Here is a 22,474-nt window from a genome sequence, read left to right on the forward strand (position 1 = left end):
AGAGAAGTATTCAAGATTCAAGATGTTTCGTTACTATCTTTGTTGGGAATGTTAAGGGTGTTCATATCAGGTAGTCGCTAGTTCTATATCCTGCTTTAGTTACAACTGTAAAATGACGTTCTAATTAAGTAACAAATTAAGCCTTTCTTGTATAATTTAGCTGGTTTCTCCCGTGTTCATCTTCAATTACCATTATTAAGGTTCCTCAGGATATCAATCGATTTATGTTTTGTACAGAGAATTGCCTATCTTGCTCATGAATTATATGTAGTTATCTAATTATATGAATCAAAATCAGTACATATAACTAAATGAAAATCACCCTACAATTGTATTATTCAATGTATTTTATTTACTGCGCACATAGACCTCGACTTTCTCTACCGAATCCATATTTATTATTATGTGTTCATCTTTGGGCCCGAGTTGTTATATTTTGCTCCATAAACATCAACCTGAAAATAATTGTTCAGCAATATGGCACCATACCTTGAAACGGATGACATAATACCAAAACGTCGCACAAGGCTTTTGAGGTTACACCGTTTGTTACAATAACAGATATCTACTCTGTAATAACAATGGTATTTACATTGCATTAAATGTGATTGCTTGTATTGTATAGATCATCTACAGCAGCAACGATTCATTCTGAATTTCAAAGTTAAAGGTAAACATTTGCATGTCTTCTATCAGTCATTGCGCCTTCCCCATTCCAACAAAGACTTAGCCAACATTTCTCTTCAAACTAATTCCTATATTCGTAAACTATATTTACGGTTGTCTTAAATCGCGATGATTCGGGGGGAAAAAATCGTCTAAACATATAGATAAGAGTTTTTTTCCCTTTTATTATAAAGCGCACAAAACAGAAATAACCAAACGAGAAAAGCTAGAGCTCAATACTTCGGTCAAGATTTCAATTTTAGCAACAGAAGCAGGGATATATTGAATAATGTGTGAAAAGATGCTAAAACAAAGATTCCCCCACAAACCGCTTCCATATTTCAGGACACAAATATGTAGTTTCAATCGCCTCATATGCTGAAACCGTTAAGAATAATTAGCAATTAATAATTACACGACGAAGCTGAAAAGCGTCATTTCATATGAGCGGATAGATTTTGCAGCTGATTTTGTCGTCTTTTTTAAATTGTCACAATACCTTGTACTTTAATATGTAATTAGGAAATTCATTTATGTATCGTTCTTTAGTACATAACTTTCGTGTCGAATTAAAGTATTAGTATTTGTCAGGCAACACGCTCGGTATGTTTTAATGTAACTCCTGAGCAGTCAGTCACAACATCTGGTGGAAAATCTCGACTAAAACAACTTGCCCCAAACAGAAAGCTATGAAATATGAATGTTAGGAAATATGAATGCTTATCTAAAAATTATGCAAACGAGGTATGTGCCAAAATGCTTGCCATATGTTCCCTAGGGCTTCAACAGACTTTAATTAAATAAAATATAATCATAAAATCAAATAATGAACAACAAAAACTTATGGAAATAAACGATCGATACATAACTTTTCACAACGCGATCGAAACAATAATGACAACCTGTTCGCAAACACGATCTAAACAATAATGTCAACCTGTTGACACATGTCTCAAGTCTGTTACAGGTCTTTTGAATGAATGCGTAACACGTTGTATCTTATTGATTCACACATGCTTCGTTTGCATAATGTTTACATAAATATTCATATTTATGATGGTTTTGTTCCGTCATCAATCTTTGGCGTTTGTTTGATGTCACTATTCATTTCAGCACATATGCTGTTAGATGTGAGAAAATGTCATGCATCTTTAGTTTTTTTAGCATGTGTTTTAGCAGGTTAATAAAAGACAAGGATTGAAATTTATCGATCCATTTCTAATTTGAAAATATAGTCCACAATAATGAGTCGTGGCAGAAAGGAAACTGTTACGCGTAATGCTTCCTTGTGTTGACACGAAACGAACTCGGCTTGGGAAATTTTCTAAGGTCGCAATTCCTCGAATAAATATTTATCAGACCCAACCATCCCATCCTCCTTGCTTTTCCTTTCTTCGGATAATGTTAGTTTGCTGATTTAGTATTTTCACATATGTTCACAATAATATTTCATGTGAAGTCACCCTGTATGATAAAATAGTTGCGATTATTTAAACGTATGTGCATAATTCTTCTTAAAATATGAAGGATTGCATAGTTCAATAAATGTCTGCATCTATGTAACTATTACTTCAATGACAAAATGAATAAATAAATGGACACACACACACAGACACACACACACACACACACATACATACATACATACATACATACATACATACATACATACATACATATAACCTGGTTCCTTTAATCCACGATTCCAAGTATTGATGTCTCTAAAATAATCGATCATTGTTAGAAAGACCCGTTTTAGAACTGGGTATATTTTAAATGTTTGACGTGTGTTCAGGGCAAATACATAGAGATCTGCAAGGGCGGATGCTGTCTAAAACAGCAGAGTTCTTCCTTTAGTGAAGATGTACCAAACCAAGTACCAAACGGTTTGGTTATTACGAAAGTTAAGAGAGTCGATATTAGGGTGTCGTCAGTTTTATATGAAGCATTTGTTACCACTGCAAAATGATTTTCAAATATAAGGAAAAAGGTAAGTCTATAATGCTTAAATGGGTTAATTTCATCCATATATGTCTTAATTACTAACATTAAGTAATTGGTTGATTTATATTGTGCACACATAACTGATTCTCTTAGTCCTGGTCTATACCAAACTGCATGCATATAAGCATCGTTGTCAGGATTTATAACTAAACTGAAAATCGACCCCGATACTTGTATTATCACTACTAAATGCCTTGTATCATATTTTATTTCCCCGCATATAAGCTTATACTCTCTCTACTATGTCCAAATATATTACTACGTGTAAATTTTGAGATATGAATGGCTCTATTTCCAGTATCGTCTTTTTTTCTCTATAAACAGCAACCTGAATAATGATTAATATTGTTTAACACCTCCAAGGCTCTAACCTTTATGTGATGGTTTGAATATCTATCTATCTATCTATCTATCTATCTATCTATCTATCTATCTATCTATATATATATATATATATATATATATATATATATATATATATATATATATATATATATATATATATATATATATGCTTATCTACCCATCAGTTAATTGTGCACAATTCATTTCTTATATCATTTTTACTTTTGGTTGAAAATTCAGCTTTTACTTTTATGAAGAAATATCGTCCTTTAATTAAGGAACGTGATAGTCACAGTGTACAAAAATATCTCCATTTATATTATAAATGCATATGAAAATGTGATTTCTAAATGTCATCAGGAAGACCAGCTCCATGCATTTCTAGAGCTTGTAACCCAGAAAAATAAAATTATTATTTGTCTTTAAGAATCAAACAAATAAATACAATATTTAAAATATAGAGCTGTTTTGATAGAATATTACTGCATCTTAATTCAAGTTTTTAATTGTGCAAGGTGTTCCACGCCTACTTTATCGTCTGCTATCCATCGTGTCAAGATCCCGCTCTCAAGAAATTCCAACGTCTATAGTTTGTTTTTATATTCGTTTACAATACATCATATTCATTGTCGTTCATCTTCAACATAATAGCTTTTTTATATAAAATATTGAACTTTTACTAATGTGTTTACAAGAACGGTTTAGTTTGCTTAATTTCTCCTGTCAATTAGGGGCATTGAACTTGGAGTTTGTAAAACCAGCTCTAAAGCTGACCTAGTTCCTCAGCTGAAATGCTGACAGCAAAAGTCCAAAGGAATTATATTAAATTTCAGTAGCCCGATGCATTAACATTACATCTTTTCAAAGCTAAGCCCATAAAAAGCCAACATGTGAAAACACATGGGTTGTGTGCCGTGCGTCCAAAATTAGTAATATTTTGAACAAAATGTTTTGGTGACATTTGCCACTTATCAAATTTAAGCATTGCTGTATTTCAAGTTCGTCATTCGGTCGAATTTGGTATGCGTTTTGCGCCAATATTGCTGACGGAAACCTTACATACTTAAAATAACAATGCATACACTGATGACATATTACTGTCTGCTGATCATTCCAATAGCATTTATTTACACTTGGTATATTAATGAACTTTTCATCAGGTGTATCGGGACATGTATTGTGCTTCTACATATATTTTAAGATTTCGTCATATAGATAGCAGTTTACAAGCTAAGTAGAATCGGTTCTTTTGAATAGAACTATCATTAACACAAACGTGGTTAAAGAAAATTGAAAGGTAAGAGTGGAGACAGAAAATAAGAAAGCAAAACTATACATTGACTACAAGATCATGTAATCTAAGCAGAGGCAATAACGAATAAGTTGTCGAACAAAACTTCTGTAAAATTATCTTTAAAGGAGGTGTATGTAATACACAATATATTATATATTTGCCTTTAAATATCTACTGAGCCGGACATTACAATATTATCTCTATTTTGGAGCAAAATGTATCGTTTTTCGGACATAATTTCGTTTCCAATGATGGGCGTAGTTTCACTGTAACTTTCCCTCAGCTATTCAACAAATCTGTGATAAATCCTCGACCCAAACAAGTCGCCAATCATGGGAACAGAAAGCGATATCACACACCTTTATGGCAGATGTATTTTCAAAATTTATTCCAAAGAAGCACTTGTCAATATTTAAAAGACTTACCAGACAGTCATTATGTTTTTTTTAAAAAAAATACATTTATTTGAAAACAATAGAAATCGAATAATAAATAAAAAATCTTATTTAAATAAATGAGTATTAAATACATTTGGGTATCACAGACTGTTACAAACACGAGCTAAACAATACTGTTGTAGCATGTTACAGGTTTGTTACATGCCTTGTGAAAGCAAGAACAACATATGGCATTTTATTTATTAACACACGCTTCCTTTTTGCATAACTTTTAGATGAAAATTGATCTATCAAAAGGACTGTATTGTGTCATCGATCAATGGCACTTGACCAAGACGTTGATGTTAACATTGAAGAACTGATTCCACAGTGCAAACTTGGATTTAATGTTTTAGTTTCTCACCAACACTTACACTTACATCTAAGCAACTCACAACGTATATCATAGCAAGATCACACACACACACACACACACACACACACACACATATATATATGGGGGGTGGGGCTGCGTAAGAATACTACTCTTAGGGATCGTTTACTTGTTTCTTCCAAGTTTTGAAACGAAGCGTCATAGTTTTGATACGGTAAATGTCCACTGAAAATTTTGCTTTTTTACAATAAAAGGCAGATTATTCATACTGACAACAAACAAAACCCCACAGCCAATCAACATACATTAGTAGCTCTGTTAACAATTATGTGAGCAAGGAGTATAAATAGATATTGAAGTAAATCAATTTATTTATAACTTTAAAATAAAAACGAAAATACAAGATAAAAAAACACACACTTTCCAGAAACGAATTAAGACAGAGAAGAAAACGCCATGCGCAATGCCACCTTGAACAGACAGGAAGGTAACTAAGACGTTAAGTAGTCGCCGGTGATATACGAGTAACTGTTTGCATGAAACATGAAGTATGAGATTTCAAAGGGAGGAAAGTCTTCGTGATCAGGTAGGATAAATCAATATAAGAGTGTTATGTTGGCTATCAATACGTAAAGACATAAGAACAGACGCAATTTGAATTTCCAGAGGTTGAACGCTACAAACAACACATCAGACCAATGATCATGTCAGATCACTCCTGCCATACATTCAATAAATCTGTCTGCGTACGCATTAGGCGTTTAATCCTCCGATCCAGCTATTTTCAAGCCGCAAGAAATCGTGTCGTAGGAAGCAATATGTAACATATCCAAGATAGACATTCCTACTAACTTTGCAACATCTGACCGCCGAGGAGTGTTATCGTGAAAACAATGAGGTGAATCCAAGAAATCTGGTCAATATGATTTAGTTTGGTGTGCCCAAGTTTATCAGTATTTTGAACAAGGCTGAACGTACTTGTACGTGCTTAACATCATCACATGATTGACATTATTGGTCATACATTTTTCTGAGTAACCACTTTAATTGTGGTCAAGAAAGAAAGGGGCTACCCTTAATTTTTGTTGTCATGTCTATCGTATCACATTCACGAGAAATCTGCAGTCCTATATCGCCTTGTGTTAGAATGCGTTGGCACTGAGGGTATCGTGACCGATCTTTTCGATTTATCAGGTGGATGTCAATAAAAATCCATAGTTTGCCTAAGAAAACCGAACGTGTCTCATGGACTAATCCACAAGCATTGGCAGGCATTTACAGAATATAAATTACATCCGTATTTAAAGACGTTTGGGACAAAAATTGTCCCAAGCTTGACGGCCAAACTATCAGGGTTCTTTGAACTCATAAAAGCCTGAGGGATGTGGCACCATTCTTTCCCCCATGAACAATTAGCAGGCTGCTGTGCAGTCAGAAAAAAGTGTCACATGCACATCTGTACGCACGCCACTATAATTAAACTCAACAACAACAACAACAACAACAAAGGACTGGACCCAAAGTTGCCTTCGCCTTTTATTGACTGAAAGACAACTGTTGGATCATATGTCTAAATATCTACCTCAACCCACGGACAGTATTACTTGGGATGGCAGCCGATTTAATATTTTCACACCTATGTCATAATCTTACAGGAAACTAGTCTGTCTGCTTGTTGAATGCGTACTTATAGTGATATCTAAACTATTTGTACAAATCTTTTTGGGGCCCACGATGTTTAAGTGGACTAAAGCGCACGCCTTTACCGATCACTGCCATCTAACCGCAGTTCGCTTGGGTTCGAGTCTCGGATTCGGCCAACGTAGGGATGTAAGAAATCTTACCAGAAGCTTCCCATAGGTCAGTGGTACTTACAGGATTTTTTTCAGGGTACTTCTTCGATCAGTTATAGGATCCGTTACGTATATCCTATCTTGCGCAGATAAATGACGTTAAAATCAAAAGAATAATAACAATAAATCTTTCCATTTATGTTAAAAGAGAGCAAATACAGCATATTGACCCGCCGTATTGTAGATTTTACCATATAAATTGCTATAATGACTTACTGACCATGTCATAGTCATAATAATAAATGTACTAAAAGAAGGGCAGTGATGGCTATTTGTAAAAGCTTTGCTATACAAATATATTTACAGCTATATACACCAGTAGTTGTATTTATTGAAACTATCAAAAAGTTCATTTCTATGTGCCAGATCGTTGAACTTTATTACTTTTTTTTATCCACTGCGAGTGTTCAGTGGTCGACCTGGACATTGTTATCTTCAACCATGTTATCTGCATTGCAACATTACCACTTGTGTAGGCTCTATTCGAGACAGTTGTCAGTGTACGGCTAGAGCTATTTTATTGGCGTGATCACCATGGACTCGCTTGCTGTATTCATTGACAAGGTGACTACATGTGTCCCCCGAACCCGAAAACATGAATTGTACAATAATAAAATGTTTTAAGCTTGTACAACTGATCCTTTATTATTATTATTATTATTATTATTAGCATTATTATTATTATTATTATTATCATTAGTGAAGATGACCTCGTTATATCTGGAGTGCCTGTTGCTGGTGGGGTCGGTAATATGTTTTGCACAGTCTCAGATCTCTTCAAGTGATATTGCGGATGCAGTACATGTAGCCGGTGTCAAACTAGGTGTGAAACGAGATAGGGATCGTCAACGCTTTGAAGATGGTAATCAAGAATTTTATCTATAGCATCCAACTACCTGGATCTTTCTATTAAAACTCGCATGCAATCTGGTGTTATGGTTCTCTCTAAACCCCACTTCAGCTACCGGTTTATTTATTTGTTTATTTTTATTCATTTAGTTAGTTATTTTTTTAGTTAGTTAGTTATTGTTGAACGAATGTTGAAGTCAAATGATTTGTTATGCCTTGTCTTCACAAGAGCATTCATACAAAACTACGTCAGAGCAACAAAACAAAATTGAAATCTATCGCTTGATGTATCTTGTTTTGTCATCTTTGATTGAATATCTTGTTTTGTCATCTTTGATAAACATTATTTGCGTCAAATTAAAAGCAACATTAAAAGAACTAGAAAATACTTCGATTTCTGGTCAAACATTCTGAGCAATTAGTGGCGTCGTTTAAAAATTTAATAATGAAGAGATACGATCTGGATAATCAGACTGGTTTCCAACATCTGGAAGAAAACACATGGGAAAATCTGAGAATTAGGGAAATAAATTTTTCTATATTACAGGGTATGTAAATGAACACAGTGAGCATTCTTTCCCCGGTTCTACCTTCATAGATTTGCCTTTTATAACCTTTATTATGCAAATGTATTTATGTAGTATTGTCATTCGAATGAAAAACAAGTGCATGATATACGTCTTTGGCAACATAAATTAACTTTTTGTGTTCTCAGAAGAACAATTTAGAACCACTTTGCCTACATATTTTGACCAAGATCTACAAAATGTCACTTCCGCACCAGCCATGTAAATTCGGTAAATATTTAAGTAAATGTGCAGGGATATATATATATATATATATATATATATATATATATATATATATATATATATATATATATATATATATATATATATATCTATGTGTGTCATAGCATGACGTGAATAAAGTGGATACGCAATGCGGCGTTATCGACCATATGTTGCTGTTAAGTTTTTCCTTTCTTTCCCTATTTATTTATTTATTTATTTCAGGCACTGACAGACTTACCGGTGGTAGACCTCAGGATCAGCTACAACAGTTTCATGGCCGCCGACAGAAATCTAGTGATATAAGTCGTATTGCAAACCAAGTCTTAGATATTACGCAACATTTGTTGCACAAGTAAGCTTTATGATAATCATCTAAATGTGGGATGCTGAATTAATTATAATCGATTTTGAGTGGATATACTTTATCTGTCATGGTCTATATGATGTTATTTTGGAACTAAACAGTTTAAAGTACAGTGGAAGAATCATAAACAAGCAATGTTTGTAAAGACTTTACAGTACCCCTGAATGGATTGCCGTGACGCAAATCTAGTCAGTAAATTAACAAACGTTCTCAGCCGAATTACCTATTTAAATAAAATTATGTCTTTAATTATAATCTCTGAATTTCATAATGGTAATGATGATAATAAAGTACCAAGGAAGCTTGGATAATCATCCGACAGCCAACGTTTAACTTTCCACTGTATAATTGATGTTATTCCACGTTAGCTAACTATCTGTCTGGTCAATACTGTATCTACTCATAATGTTCAGATAACAAACAATTTCCTATGCATGTATGCATACATGTATGTATGTATGTATGTATGTATGTATGTATGTATGTACGTACGTACGTACGTACGTACGTATGTATGTATGTAGGTATGTATGTATGTATGTATGGAGTATGTATGTATGCATGTATGTGTGTGTTTGTATGTATGTATGTATGTATGTATGTATGTATGTATGTATGTATGTATGTATGCATGTACGTACGTACGTACGTACGTATGTATGTATGTATGTATGTATGTATGTATGTATGTATGTATGTATGTATGTATGTATGGAGTATGTATGTATGCATGTATGTGTATGTATGTATGTATGTATGTATCTATGTATGTATGTATGTATGTATGCATGTATGTATGTATGTATGTATGCTTATCTTTGTTAACTCCATCTGTTAAAAGAATTTAACAAAGTATGATAAATTAAATTCTTGAACGGTTTGCCGGGCAGATTTATACTCATCTCTGTGGCATGAAAATCGATGTATAGATCTATAGATTTATCAGTACACGAGTGGTTATCGGTACAAAAAGTTCTGGGTTAATACTAGTGATTAATCATTTTCGGATTATCTCTCATACTCTTGGATAAGTTAATGAATATATTGTAATTGGTTAATTAATGCGTTTGGTGTCTTTATTTGCAGCCCTTATTTTCTAAGCATTTTCCCCTCCATCATCCTCTCTTTTCCATTCTTCATTCATTTCCTCTTTTCTTCTCTACTTGTTCCGTTCTTTCATGACCGTTTCGGTGGCCTAAGTGGTAAGAGTTTCCGCCTCGGATGCGGGAGGTGACGGGTTCGAACCCAACCCTAGTCATAGCAAAGAATTATAATAATGGCACTAGAAGCTTGGCGCTCAGCATTAAGCGGACGGCTTTAGGATTGGTATGTCCGGTGTTAGGTTAATGTCACTTAGTGGGACATGATGTTATATGTCTGCAGCATGATGTCCTAATGCTAGACATTACAATTAACTGCCACACTGCAAACTTCGTAGCGATATGATTAAATTTATTATGGCTACATTAAAAATCCAAAATCACGAAACCTTTCTTTATTATTCGATTGCCTTCTTTGTGGCATGCTGATTTCACTCACTCATTCATTCATTCATTCATTCATTCATTCATTCATTCATTCATTCATTCATTCATTCATTCTTGTATTTGTTCAGGGGCTTCACTATTGATAATGTGACAAGTGACTCCACAGCAGTTGCCGTTCAAGAGGCTCTCATGTTTATGGGAGTGTGTGAAATCCCCACTGTATACAAATGTGACCCCTTAAGCCCGTACAGAACGGTAGATGGATCCTGTAACAACCTTGATAATCCGGAATGGGGAAAAAGCAACGTAGCCCAAAGAAGGGATCTTGGCCCTGTCTACGAAAGTGGTAAGTACTATAAAGGTAGATTAATAAAAAAGAAACCTTTTCTTAGTGCAGAAAAACTCGTAAAATCCAGTCCAATAACTCGTCAAAACCTCTTGCTACAGTATCACCATGCATATACGAAAAGACTATGCTTGGTCTAGTTGGTACACCAAAAAACGTCACGAAATTAAAATTGGTTGTTTGCTTGTGAGGTGTGAGCGGGGAACAATGTGAAAATATGCAGAAAACGGAGGCTTTTTCAATATTCCAGTGACTTATTTCGGCCACTCATTTCTTAACTCGTCCAAAGAAGTGATTAGTTATTGCGATTTGGCATGGATCAAAGAAGCTTAAATCTCGAAGAGATGAGGAACCGCGGTGTCACTGCAATACGTAGAATTCGTATCAAACTTGCAGGACACGAACAACATCATCCTTACGTTCAACACACCAACACTAAGGTAGTACAAGTGTTACTTTCTCAAGTTATGGTTGAAATATGCATTCTTAATCTACTTCGATGCTTAAAGTGTCAGAAGTATGATTGGAAGATAGCAGATGACTTTTATAGCAGTGACCATTTTCCATTCTCCTTAAAGTGTAATAGCTCTACCACCGTGGAGCCAGTTCCATAGTGGATAATAAGGAAGGTCGAGTGGGCTAAGTTTAAAACACTTTATAGTATTATACTTAACCGATTTGCGTTTTTAAACATCAGTGATCCTATTCAACATTTTACATCTATTTTGCTCAAGATTGCATAAAGAAACCGTTCTTAAGCATCGAAAAAATTGACAATCGTCCGACGCTCGAAACTTTAAGTCGGTTCCGCATATTCGAGACTAACGATCGCCGCACGATTATAGAATGTAAAAGAGCATAATTGAAGAAACAAAAATACGTTTCTACTTTAAGCTCTCTTTCCTTTATAAAGGAAGTTTGAAACATGACCCGCAAAATAAATGATACGGGAAAGAACAACTCTTTCCAACATCTAAACTTAAACAATAAAAGCTTAACTTCCAAGGAATACATGGCAAATGTAATTGCTGAGAGCTTTTCTAAAAGTACATCATCGTCCAATTATTAAGCAGGTTTTCGAAGGCTGAAAAGACAAAAGGAGAAGATGCGTTTATAAGGCATAAAAAATAAGTATAAAAATGAACCTTTGAACAACGCCCATGATACATCCAGTAGGCCAGACTAGACTAAATATATTAGCAGTTTTTGAAACACTTACGAGAACCATCATTGACACCATTTTTGCTAATTTTCAATGATTTGTGGACCCCTGGTAACATGCCAAAAGTGTTAAAAGAAGCTACAGTAATATATGTTCCCATAAGGAGGTGCAAAAATACTATCAACAACCGCCTCGTTGTTTTGACGAGCTGTGTGTGTAAAACAATGGAACGATTGATTAATGCAAGGCTTATTTGGGATTTGGAAACTAATAATTTAATATGTCCTTTCCAATGTGGCTTCGGATATGTCCCTAGTACTACTGATAATCCGGTTAGACTAAACAACGTTTATTCGCGATGCTATTATCTAAAAAGAACATTTGATTCATGAAAATCATGTGATACAACATGAAGTTACGGAATAATGAACGACCTGCAAGATTTGGGTCTAAAAGGGCGTCTGACCACTTTTGTGTCGAATGTTCTCTCAAACAGAGGATTCAAGGTATGAGTGGGTTCTACCTTTTGTGATATGTACGAGCAAGAGACAGGTGTACTGTTAATCACCCTAAAAACTGTTTTTATCGTTATACAATTTATAAAAGCATGCACATCCCCGTTAATCGGGAACCCTCATATATTTCCACCATGTCGTCGTTTTTGTTGTTTTTGTATTTTTAACGCCCCTTTATACCAAATAGTCTTTATTATTATTTTGTATTCTTACAATTTTTTGGTGCGCTATGTATCCTTAAATTCCATAATCAATCAATCAATCAATCAATCAATTTTTGTCGTAAGTCATGAGAGGCAATAGTTAGAAATATACTTGTGCTGATTTAATATATGGTCATAACTATACTGATTCCGATTCGATCATTATTTTAGCATAAGGAAACGTAAGGTTGCATGTAATATATAAGAATAAAGATATAAAACATTGGACCGTAATGGGGCAGTTTTATGGAGTTGCTTTTTTATATCAGATTTACTATCGACGAGAGCGATCTTGATACTGAAAGTTACTGTTATTATTATTATTATTATTATTACCACAGGTAGTGTTGGAGACCCGCGTGTTACTGGAGTTAGTGGCCAGCCATTACCCAACCCTCGAACCGTCAGCAATGTTGTCCATAGCAACATAAATGTCATTACTGTCAACGCTTCTGTCTCTCTACACACGTTCCAAATGGGCCAATTTCTCGCCCATGATATCATCTTTACACCTACTGAAACAGGTACGAGAAACTAGCTCGGCCATATTAGATAAACGTTAATGGTTCAACGATGTAAAAGGAGTTGAACGGTAAAATTCTCAAATCCGTGCAAGAACAACAACGCGCACGCGAACAGTGAAAGAAAGTATTGAAAACATTGGAAACAAATTCTCGCAGAGCTTTAATTCCTTATTCGATACTAGTTTTTTGCAAAAGACATTAAGATTTATGCTGAATAATCATATGTGAAAAGGTAAATAAAATGTCTCTTATAGAGAGTTTAACCAGTAAATGGCATTAAACAAACACATCAAGATATCAAACTTAAAATGGTACCGTATATTTGAAACAAACACACCAAACTTTCTTAAATAGAAAGATACCTTATAAATAAAAAGAACCCCACCAACATTGCTTAATTGGAATGGTATTGTATATTTATCAAAGTAAGAAAAATCCATTAGCTCCACTTGCTTTCAAGAAAATGTTCATTTTATTTCAGCAGTCGGAAGGTAAACATCAAGGTTATGCAGCATTCAGCGTGTTACAAACATCCTGAGACTAAAATAAAATTGTGAAATTGTTAGACTGTGTTAACTTTCGTTTTCGTAATTAACACTCATACATAAAGAAATGCCCTCATTATTGTATACAATCAAGGCCGTTATGATAAATTTTCGTTCAAGGCTTGTGATATGAGCAGCGTGACACATTTTATTTTTTTTACATTTAATCTATTCCCCATCCTTGTTCCTTCCTACTTCAAAATCGTCGCATTTAAATGTAAACTCCGATTGTTTATAGAAGTCTTAAAGCTATCATTGTTTTAACTGAGATCTTTATATCGTTCCTTGACTTACCTGCATTTTGATGAGATCAATTACATTAACTATAAATTCATATGCACTTAGACTATAACAATATTAGTTGATTGAGGTAATATCTTGGCATATCATATGCAAAGTCAGAAAAAGATATTATACATTTCCTGTAAAAACTTGTTTTCTTTGCCATCTTATGCAAAAGAGCGGTGGCTAAATTGAATATGCATTTCATTTTCTGTTTAGGCTTTGACGTTGTTTTCTGTTGGAAGCAAGTAACATTCTTTAATACTAAGCAATGTATCCATGTATAAACAGATAAACATATTAATGATTGTTTCGTATGGACCACAGTAGGAAGTAAACGCAGTTTTTGCCTAGATTAAACATGTATGGATACCTTGAAATCTGTTAGTTAGTTTTCGAGGACAAAAAATGCAGTCAAGTGAAAATGAACAGTAGAATAGTCAAGCCAGTACACATATTTAAAAGAGTAGAATAAATGTACAAATTTCAAGAAGAAGACAAAAGCGTAGAGAAGTGGGAGAATAAAAAAAAAGTTTTTCAACCGACTTTTCGAAGTTAAATGATTCACCTGGCTACAGATCATCCTATAGCTCTCATTTGTGATCACTGAAACACCTGTACCTTCTTGTCTAGAATTGCATCAAATTCATGCTGTGAAATTAACAAATCAATATCAAAGTCAGCGAGCAAATTCAGTTGCACATTTTCGAAATAATTGCAGTTGAAACATTTCTTTATCAGGTCAGTATGGAGCGACTGTATCCTGCTGCGGAGAAATTGACCGGTACGTATCATAATTGAATTATATATATATATATATATATATATATATATATATATATATATATATATATATATATATATATATATATATATATACAGAGAGAGAGAGAGAGAGAGAGAGAGAGAGAGAGAGAGAAATAGCACAATACTGATGATGGACGCAAAGCAAATAAAGTTTTAGTTATTTCTAATTACTAATCGCACATGCATGCTCAGTTTCTTCATTTAGTCGATGCTTTCGTATGCCAATTGTGTCTTTCTATAGATAAAAAACTTTAAAAATTAGTTTCCGTTTTACAAACGATTCTTTCTAGTTATTCTACATCCTGTATTTTGTTTTCGTATGTCCCCAGGCCAGAATGCATTCCGATTAAAGTCCCTCGAGGAGACCCTCGTTTTGCTGACGGAACATGCTTTAGTGTTGTGAGATCGGCAGCTGCAAATCCGGGCTGTATACCAGGTACCTGGGCTAATTCAATTAAAGCCACTTTCAAGCTTGAATGAATCTCTATTGTAATTGATTTGTTAAGGCCAAAGTATAGTCTGTTATAAATACTGGATTTTGGAGGCTGTTTTTTTTTTCATAAAGGTGAACGGTTATAATTATCACAGTCTGTGCACAGCATGCATCTAAATAAGCTTTGGAGTGACCAAAGCATGCTTCGGAGAAATGGACCAAGACGTGGTTGAATTATATCGAGAAACCTATTTACTGTCGCGAAAATATTACAGGACATTGTATGCAATCGGAACGTCTTCGGCATTTTCTGTCATGTGGAGGAAAAATTAATATACTGCATTAATACGCACAAAAAAGAAAACGAAACAGAAACGTTTCATTAACATACATGTATTTGTATCGTAAAGAATTAATAATACGACGATCAGGTTTACCATACAGATTTACTCGACCAGTGCAGCTAGGGCTTGAATGAAAGGGTGAGAAAACAAACATAGTTACCGGATTTTTTTTTCCTGCTGATGCAGGTGAAATAAAAGCGCACACATTATTATTATTATTATTATTATTATGTTTTTGTTTGTTGCTGTTTTTTTGTTATTATTAAAGTGTTAGTATTGTTATTGCTATTGTTGTTAGCATTATTATTAAATTATTACTAATATTGTTTGTGTTGTTGTTATTATTATTATTAGTCAATATTGTTTAAAAACCGTAACTCCAAATCTGTTGGGTCTTTTTTATTGTGGCTTTTAAGTCTTGGCAACTGTTGTTGTTATTGTTGTTTTTATTACTATTATTATTATTATTAGTAGTAGTAGTAGTAGTAGAAGAAGAAGAAGTAGTAGTAGTATTAGTAGTATTACGATTATTATTATTATTATTATTATTATTATTATTATTATTAATACTATCATTATTATTATTATTATTCAGGATTCCGTCAGCAGCAGAATCAGATAACTTCATACATCGACGGTTCCAATGTGTATGGGTCGACTGACGATGACTTGAAGGCATTGAGAGATCGGGGTAGGTAAACGTGGCTCACTAGTTGGAAAATCCAACACACTACAGTATTGCTCATCCAGATGGCGTGTTTTCTATCGACCTTTAGATTTCCTATTCCAAAACATTTGCAAAATAGCAGTATCACAATATCTAGCGACACACAAGAGTCTCGAGTTAAATTGGGAAATCGTTTTTTGTTTTTCTTCTTCATTTTACAGTTAAAGGAGACTAGAAATCAAAATTTTCCTTTTACATATGTAATTATCTACAGATTTTAATTCGACTGCAATGTTTATAAATTAAATATCGTAAGCGGGTAGTGATTATATTGCGTGGAAGATAACACGATTCCGTAAATTGCCGAGTTTTTCCGAGTTTTGTTGAGACGACAGATCACGTGGTACCGTGACGCCATACTAGCCAGTCCTCAAATACAAACATAAACATTGGCGAGCAAGGCAGAGAGGAGACCACATTTGGGTTGCACATTCAAAAGTTGAATCTGCAGTCTGATATAATAGTTTATGTACTGTACTGGTAAGTGCTAAAAGAAATTTGTTAGGCATAGGTCCCGGGCTGGTGACTTAAATAAACTAAAAGTCCTGAATGAAATCCCACAAGCCGGGACAGTTCATACCTGTCAACTCTCAAGCCGGGAATAAAACCTCCCGATTTTGAGGGTATTTCCTCATCTACCTCCCGATCTCGTAATATCCCTCAATTTTGCGCAGCGAAGTCCCGATTATTACATTATGTCTGTCAATTTTCATTTGTCAGAAGAAAAAACCCAACCCCAAACCATTTATAAATATAACGTATGCAATCCACAGTCTAAACTGCCAGACTGCAGACATCGTAGCGATATGACTGAAAAATTGTTAAAGCTACGTTAAAAATTCAAATCACACGCACACACGTCTAAATCCGGCACTGGACGAAATAATTAATATACAACAGTTTTTTTCTTTCTTTTTTTCTTCTTCAGATAATAGAACGTGAAGATTAAACATTATTCAAGTAAATTTCAGATATTTTTAAACAACTACAACAGTACTAACGTAAAAAAAATATAAATGAATAAAATTGTCACCAATTAGCTTAAATGAATGATCACTTTGAAATTTTCTCTGCAAAGAAAATCGCATCTCCATTTCCGCCAAAGAAACTCGGCCAGTTAACACCTGACATTCCTCTACCGTATATGAAAAGTTTAATTACCATGATTAAATTACAAGGAATAAAACAAAATATACCATGCAGTATATGTGGCTCTAAAGAACTAATTCTGAATAAATATTTTATTCAGCAAACAGTGTTACATGCATTAAGACTTAAACCTAAGGAAATAAGGTGGGGCATAAAACTTGAGAAAAACAGTTGCCACATGTACGGTAACTTGTGACTGCAGATTTGAACTGTTAAAATGAAGTCCATGGCATCGTAAGTAACAACAAAATAGGCATCGTTTATTTGGTAATCAATTGCTGGTGCTTACACATACACACACTGTCGAACATGGTTTCTTTGAATTATGTCCGAAGGGCAGTCCTTTTCACAAGATCAATGCAAGGATAAGGATTATGTCCATTAGTCACACCGGCTTTATTGTTTGCGTCCTTAAATCAAAACTTTAGCTATTTTGCAATTTAGCCAGAACTGACCAGAATATGCAAAAGGGGCTTGTCGTGGGGGAATAATAAGGCGTATCACGGGGAGAAAAGGCACGTCAAATGGGCGGTCGCACATTGGGGCAAGGGGGGGGGTCAATAGCCCCCCCCCCGTTCTATTGTCAGACAGTTAATGTGAAACTTTGACCTCTTTTTTATTAATCGCTGCTTTTTAAACTGCCCAAGGAATAGTCTTATATCAGTTCCAATTATTACAGATTACCGTTTATGCATACTACATGTATACAATGCATTTTTTTAATTAAATTTTTAATTTTTATAAGATTACTGAAAACTGTGTTTTCTCGAAACACGACAGGTTTAGAATCTTATTTTTAGCAAAGCTTCCATTTAATTAAAATCAAATCTAAATTTCACCTAGGACAGTGGTGATTTGATTTAGATTGTGCCGTGTTAAGGCATGTATGTCAAAATCTTGAAAATACATTTACTCATTTCACCAGCGCGATCAAAAGTTTTCTCAGGCAAACAATTTTTGTTTCGACAAGCCTGACGGGCACCTCACTTTGAATACAGGATGGGCCGGAACTAAAACCAGAAGGGGCCCAGGGTGTCGGGCTATCAGATTTGTTTTTAGCACTGCTGGTGTAGATAAAAGATATGTGGATTGATTGTTGCATTTTGTGGTCACTTACTCGTCCTTCTGCCTATTTTCGTAACTCACACGTTTAACACTTTTCCCAGGATTTAAAATGTCCAAAGGTATTTCTGGAACAGCGCCAACTTTTAGTCTAGGCCTAGCATTTGCGTATCTTTGAGCTGCCATTTTTTCATGATCCCTCTCGTAACATTCCTTTGAGAAATGTAACGAGCACATAGTGCTGTATGGTGTTGCTTTGAAATTAACTCGTTTGTAATAATGTACCCATTCTTTCATTATGCCTTTATCTTTCGGAAAAGAAATTTTTTTTTATGTCCACAGGCTTTTCTTAATGTTCTATTACACCCGTAAGTAACGCAAAACGGTATTGTCTTTTACTCTGGCAACACCCACTTGGGCTGCTGGAGTCGCTACTATGACGTCACATCCCGAAAGTAACCGAATAGGCGCGGAAATTTTGCATACGAGGTCACGGAAATTCAGCTCCTAGAAGATAGGCCAATATTTAAATATTGGCATTACGGTCGCAGATGATACTTCAGAATAAGGTTTTCTGCTATAGTACTTTTATTATTATTCTATATTTCCATTGGTTTCTGGTCTCCTTTAAAGAAGGCAAGAATTATTGGTTTTTTTTAATTGTATTTCTGAACATTTTTATTATATGAAACAATTGACCATTACCTTTATTTGAAATATACTAAATTTACATGTGTGTATTTTGCATCATTATATACCTAAATTTCTATATATATTAACGTTTCTGAATTTTCAGAATACTTGAGGAAGAGCAGGGAGAACAATTTGCCCAGAAATCCCGACCAAGGATGTGATATTAATAACAATGGAGAATTCTGCCATCTTGCAGGTATAATTGCTATTTTTTAACTGTCATGTCTCATTTACATGATCTCTTTGTAGAAAATAAAAGCCGTTCGGATAAACGGATGAACCTATTCGGATGATTAAGAATTTGATCTGCATGGCTCAAATTACCCGACATCGCGGATCAAAGAAGTTTCGGATGAACGTGAGGATCTGTTATTGTTAATAATCAGGCTATTGGAAAAACGTCTTAATTTGCACCTTACAGACCTTCATAATTGTATCTGTGTATCAGGCAACGAAAAAAGCTATTTTAACTTGTATGTATGTATGTATGTATGTATGTATGTACGAAACATACCCACAATCTATATATTCGTGCCCGCTGATCAGCTTTCCTGTTGAAAGAAAAATTACCAAACTCCTTCATCAAAACGTAAAATTGTCCTCCATCTTACCACCTTTACAGCCAGGGTTACTCATTTTGAGAAACGTTTTACACCGGACTTCTAAACATATTGAGAGCAATTTGTGAAAATTTGGTTAGAATGACTGGTTCATAGAGGTCAGCAACGGCGAATGGGTCAAGTTTCTCTTCCGGAAAGGTTAATAGGTCACGTGTCTCCTCCACAAGAATATACAGAAGTAACGTGACTTTGCTTCAAAACTTTCGCACCTGGTCGAGGATGTTGCGTATTCACTTAGTAAGCGATATGTGTGTGTGGGGGGGGAGGGATTTAATTTTTATTTTAACGTAGATTTAACAATCGTTTAGTCATATCGCCACGATGTCTGCAGTGTATCAGTTTATAGTGATGCCTAGCAACGGGATATCTTGTTCCCACCAAGGCACGCCATCCTGACACTAGTTTGACCAGTCCTAACACTAACCTCTAAATGCTGAGGGCCATGTGAGGCAGCTGCTAGTACCATTTTTATATCTGTGATATAACTCGGCCGGCATTTGAACCTCCCGCCTCTGAGGCAGATGCTCTAACTACTAGGCCACAAGAGCGGTGTAAGCGACATCTTCGGTAGAATAGTTATTTCGATTGTCCAGACACGAGGCTTAGTATCAATCTGACCTGAGATCGTCGTTTTCAACCAAAAGTTTGGATATTAAATTGTTCCCTTCATACGGATAAAAATCTATAGTACATTGAAGTCAGAAAGGACAAAGATGATGTAAGGTGATGGTAAGGTACTTGTGCTGAAAACGTTAAGACTCTCTATTAATAATCCTAGGCGTTTCGTGGAGTCTGATTAAACCCCTTGCTTGTACGAGATATTCAAACTCAAAATGTGTGTGTGAATACGTGTCTGTGTGTGTCTGTCTGTGTGTGAATTGAACCTTTTAACGTAGTTTAACAATTTTACAGTCATATCGCTACGATATCTGCAGTGTGGCTGTTTATAGTGATGTCTAGCACCGGGGCATCATGCCAGAGACATGTAGCATCATGTCGCACACCGTCACATTATCCTGACACCAGGGCGACCAATTGTAACACTAACCTCTTGATGCTAAGCGCCTCGCGAGGTAGCTGTTAGTACTTGTTTGTCTGTAATAGGATGTCAGTTAAGTTTATGTCTTAAATGTTGTAGGGATCCAAATCCGACAGCAGAATCGCCTAACCATTTTATAACATGAGTGTTTACACCTCTCTCTCTCTCTCTCTCTCTCTCTCTCTCTCTTGGGATGACTGTCGTATATTTCAACTAAATCCAGTTTTGGAATACGCCACAAACCCTCAACATCTACAAAGGTGCGTTTGTTTTCCACAGGTGATACAAGAGTTGATGTTGTGCCTTCACTCGCTTCTTATCACACTCTCTTCATGCTGGAACACAACCGAATCGTGGACGCTCTCAAGAAGGTCAATCCCGACTGGAATGTCGACAAACTGTTCCAGGAGGCGAGAAAGATCAACATTGCGCAACTACAACACATTATATACAACGGATTCCTGAGCGCATTCTTGTCTCGAGACACCATTGCAACCTACAAGCTGCGAAGTCTCAATACCGGTTATAGCACCAGTTACAACAAAACACGGGATGCAACGATCGCAAACGGATTCGGAATAGCCTACAGGTTAGTCACCGTCTCGAACCTATGTAGCCCCGAGTTTGATATCCGTATCTGGAAATACAGGTGGTAGACAATCGAAGGTTGGTGTTTCTCCGAATTCTCTGGTAAAAGTCAGATGTTAGCAAACAGCCTGATAATTGGTTTTGTACTATTTTTGCAAAGATGGGCATAAGAAGTGATTGCGTGTTAGAGACCGACTATATAATTTTGTTTGGTGGGAGGGACATGGAGCATCGAAGAAAACATTCTTGCTCCGATTTGTAGAGAAAAGAACTTCTGTATATTAATTAATGTTGCTTCGTAATATGACTTTTTCATGGTTATATAGTTTTAAAAATTCCTTTGCATCCCTATGTTTAAATCTGATAGCATTTGACATTAGGTTAACATTTATATTGTATTATAACGTCGCATGTATGTGCTGGTTGATTGGATTAAGCCCTTGTTTTGGTGTCCGATGTGCGTTTACGCCTTTGTTATCAGAATTCAGGTTCAGATAAGAGTGCAAGTTAAATTTTTTTTACAATACTTTGGTTTCTAATAGTGACACATATCGGCAACAATTTTAACCATTTTTAGTGAGAAGGAACAAGCAAAGTTTGATGTCAGATATAGGTGTATGGTGTCAATAAGTATGCTTTTAAAAGCAGTGATGAATAATGTTTGATGTCAGATATATGTGTATGGTGTCAATAGGTATGCTTTTAAAAGCTGTGATTAATAATGTCTGGTGTTAGAATATGCAGTTAGTCGATTCTTGCTCCGAATTTCGTTGGCAAGAACTCATTGTCTTCTCAACAAAACAAAAAAAATGAAAGGTGAAGAGTAGAATTTTATTTAACAAATGTAGCTGTATAAAATCATTATGTCTTGCGGAAACTTTGGTCTCAAACACTTGGGTCTCAGACGTAGATACAGATGATTTACCAGGCATGGCCAAACTGTTGCACATTGAAACTCTTGAAGACATCATTATTTTATAACAAAATGTCGTTGAGGGATAATGTTGA

General features: G+C 35.1%; 1 protein-coding gene across 1 annotated transcript in view; it reads left to right on the plus strand.

The window, feature by feature from the left end:
- Positions 1-22,474, plus strand: part of LOC149790288 (salivary peroxidase/catechol oxidase-like) — a 36,890-nt gene that overhangs the window by 1,953 nt on the left and 12,463 nt on the right. The window contains exons 2-10 of the mRNA XM_089973441.1: positions 7,634-7,795; positions 8,799-8,928; positions 10,556-10,773; positions 12,995-13,177; positions 14,746-14,788; positions 15,141-15,247; positions 16,184-16,279; positions 19,323-19,415; positions 21,158-21,467. Coding sequence (XP_089829567.1) covers positions 7,639-7,795; positions 8,799-8,928; positions 10,556-10,773; positions 12,995-13,177; positions 14,746-14,788; positions 15,141-15,247; positions 16,184-16,279; positions 19,323-19,415; positions 21,158-21,467 — 1,337 coding nt within the window. The 5' untranslated portion in view covers positions 7,634-7,638. The remainder of the gene's footprint in view (positions 1-7,633; positions 7,796-8,798; positions 8,929-10,555; positions 10,774-12,994; positions 13,178-14,745; positions 14,789-15,140; positions 15,248-16,183; positions 16,280-19,322; positions 19,416-21,157; positions 21,468-22,474) is intronic.

The sequence above is a fragment of the Sinohyriopsis cumingii genome, chromosome 10 (assembly GCF_028554795.1).
Source record: "Sinohyriopsis cumingii isolate HCF-2022 chromosome 10, ASM2855479v2, whole genome shotgun sequence".
Classification (NCBI taxonomy): Eukaryota; Metazoa; Mollusca; class Bivalvia; order Unionida; family Unionidae; genus Sinohyriopsis; species Sinohyriopsis cumingii.